Below are 2,810 nucleotides of genomic sequence, written 5' to 3'. Positions count from 1 at the left end.
TAGACACGTCGGCGTGAACACGTCGTCGCGTCGTTGTCGTCGTCCGTAGCATTGTGGTGTGGGTGTCGTAGACGTGTTGGCGTGGACACGTCGTCCCGTCGTCGTTGTCGTCTGTGGCGGGCGCTGGGTGTCATTTTGCGGGGAGTATGTACCAGAAGCGAAAACGAAAATCTGGCATACATAACATAACGTCAGATGCCAGTCCGTTATCTAGCCGGAGCACTGGCTGCATTTTGTAATTAAATGAGCTTTTTGATAGCAGGGCAACAATTACAAACAATACAATATTTTTTGTTTGTAATCCGAAAACTTGTAATATGTGACCTTGCCTTTCTCGGTGTCACAGGCTTGAACATTGAACATTTTTTCTTTTTCACAAGTCCTTCTGTACTCAGGTAAATGGCAGTATATGTACTTATCTACGAAAAAAACATTTACATGGGTACTATATACAAACTATGTAGAAGTGGGAAGGAAGGAGCGAGGACCACCTCTCCCCTTCAACAATGTGGCCATTCATCGATCGTGGTGATGGGCCCTCATGGCAATTCGTGTCGTAGCCATTTATTGATGGTGGTTGTGGGCGGTCGTAGCCATCCGTCGATCTTGGTGGTGGTTGTTGATGGTGGTGATGGGCCCTCGTGGCTGTTTGTCGATTCTGGTGGTGGGCCCCGTAGACGTTGATACACGTTGCACGGGGATGAACGTGAAAGTGCGAAACACGCAAACAAGGATCAAGCGCATCGGGGGAAAACCCTACACACCTAACACTCACTCACACACACACACACACACTATCACAATCTCAGTGCAAGAGTTCGAGGGCCTTTGGTATTAAGAAATACCACTTTTGTCTTCTTAGGTTTAAGTCTCAAGAGTTTTCGTTCAAAATTGGGTTTTTATTATAAGGTGTGGTTTAGAATAGTTCAATAGAACAAAGTATATCTTTCTGGGAACTTGGTCTCTTAAATGCAAAGTTCTTTGATCACAGTTTCTTTTATTAACACAAAACACGACTTTAATTGACTTTTATGACTCCCGTGAGTTTTTATTATGTCACTACGCTCCAAAACCAAGGGTACAAGTACGCTGTCTTGTCTAAAATGATACTGTGTCCTTAAAACCTCTTATTCAAAAGTCTCCAAGCAAGTTGACTCCCAAGCACGCTGGCTTCGTTCACACTGTACTTATCTGACCACGAAGAAATCTCCTTTTAATTGATTATAACTGTCCACCTCCTAAGTCTCTACTTGGAGTGCAACTAGCTGGTCAACGGGGGGGCGATTACTTGCCTTTTGACCTGCCAGCGCGCTCCTTATATACTCCAGGAACCCCTATCTACGTTTTACATGTGTTTTAATGCGGGATACTTCGGTCCGAATTACAAATATGAAATTTAATGAACGTGTGGTATATTTTGTAGTCTATCTCTGTGAACACTACAGATTTCGTAGTGTCGCGTCTTTCATTTTCAAACGCATCAGTGTTTGATGCGTACGCGGAGTTAGCCGACATAGCTATTCTTAGCTTGGCATGATCTCGCGTGTTCCTTTCTATGGCCCGGTTTACCGGTTTGACAGATGACCTCACAAAATGATTAATGTCTCCTGATGCGTTGATGCGCATACGTACGTGTTTANCAATAGTCTTCGGCCCTCCGTCGCTTNCGAGTTTTTAATTAAAATGCCTGGTCTTGGCTCGTCTTTTCATTACGGAGGTCGGGAGACACTCCGAAGGTGTTTTCAAATGTCTTTCTNNATTGTCAGGGGGTTCTTATTATATTTCATATAATAGAATGTGTCTTTTCTCATGTTGGTACTTGTGACGTTCAGACGCATCAGTCTNTGATGCGTACGCGGGAACTGCCGTACATGACTTTCTGAATGGCCGTGAGCCACGCTAAGTCTTCATACGTTTACTACCTAGGTGTAGTTTAGTCTTTCCATGTTTCAGACATGCCGTTTAAGCGTCTATGTCGTCTTTTCTGTATTTCTTGTATAAGCACGAGTTTTCACAATAAATCCATTATGTGTTTCTAAACCCTTTGGTAGTAATGCAATTCTTCTCCCTGCGTTGGGTGTTTACTCTAGAACCTCTTCGTGCTCTATTTCATGGTAGGTGAATCTTAGATAGGATCCAAGTATAATGTCACGACACGTACTGCTGCCAGTTCCAAAGCCTTGTCCTATTTTCAGATTCCACGCATTTGCATTTTTAGTCAACTGCGCCGGGTATGCACATTGACTCTTTGTATCATTGCAATTGTATGTAGTGTATTTATTAGAGATGACCTTTTATCGGTAAAATCGTTAAAATTGAATTTTATACGGGTGAAATGGTTTCATCCGTATCAATGTTCATGGGCGCTCATCGTCATCCGTCGATGGTGGTGGTGGGCCTTCGTGGCCGTCCGTGGGCGCTTGTCGATGGTCCTGATGGTCAATCGTCAGAGGTCGTGGCGGGCCGTCATCGCTGTTCGTCGATGGTGGTGCTGGGCGCCTGTGGACATTGCTGGGCGGTCGTCGCCGTTCCTCGAACGTGGTGGTGGGTCTTCGTGACCAATTGTCAATGGTCGTGGTGGGCGCTTGTTGCAGAAGAGAGTGTCCTGCGTGACATGTTGACAGACCAGTAATCTGAATAAATACAAATAAATACCATAATTATAAAAATCTTTGAATTTGAAAGTGGCCGGAATTGGTTCGGCAGCGAAAAGCCAGAAACGAAAATCCGGAGCAATATTTCGCAAGAAGATATTTTTGTTTTCGCTTCTGGTCTATACCGTTTTGCAGGCGCTGGGTTCGTTCGTGGCG

General features: G+C 44.5%; 1 protein-coding gene across 1 annotated transcript; it reads left to right on the top strand.

The window, feature by feature from the left end:
* Positions 1–1,600: 1,600 nt before the first annotated feature.
* On the top strand, positions 1,601–2,632 carry LACBIDRAFT_336330 (uncharacterized protein; the record flags this gene model as incomplete). Its single annotated transcript, XM_001891276.1, has 6 exons — positions 1,601–1,628; positions 1,833–1,889; positions 2,052–2,114; positions 2,219–2,231; positions 2,273–2,544; positions 2,625–2,632. The coding sequence occupies 6 exons, from the start codon at positions 1,601–1,603 to the stop codon at positions 2,630–2,632; spliced, it is 441 nt and encodes a 146-aa protein (XP_001891311.1).
* Between the last annotated feature and the right edge of the window lie 178 nt (positions 2,633–2,810).

Source organism: Laccaria bicolor, genomic scaffold, assembly GCF_000143565.1.
Source record: "Laccaria bicolor S238N-H82 LACBIscaffold_661 genomic scaffold, whole genome shotgun sequence".
NCBI classification, from domain to species: domain Eukaryota; kingdom Fungi; phylum Basidiomycota; class Agaricomycetes; order Agaricales; family Hydnangiaceae; genus Laccaria; species Laccaria bicolor.
This window is presented reverse-complemented; position numbering and strand designations above follow the sequence as displayed.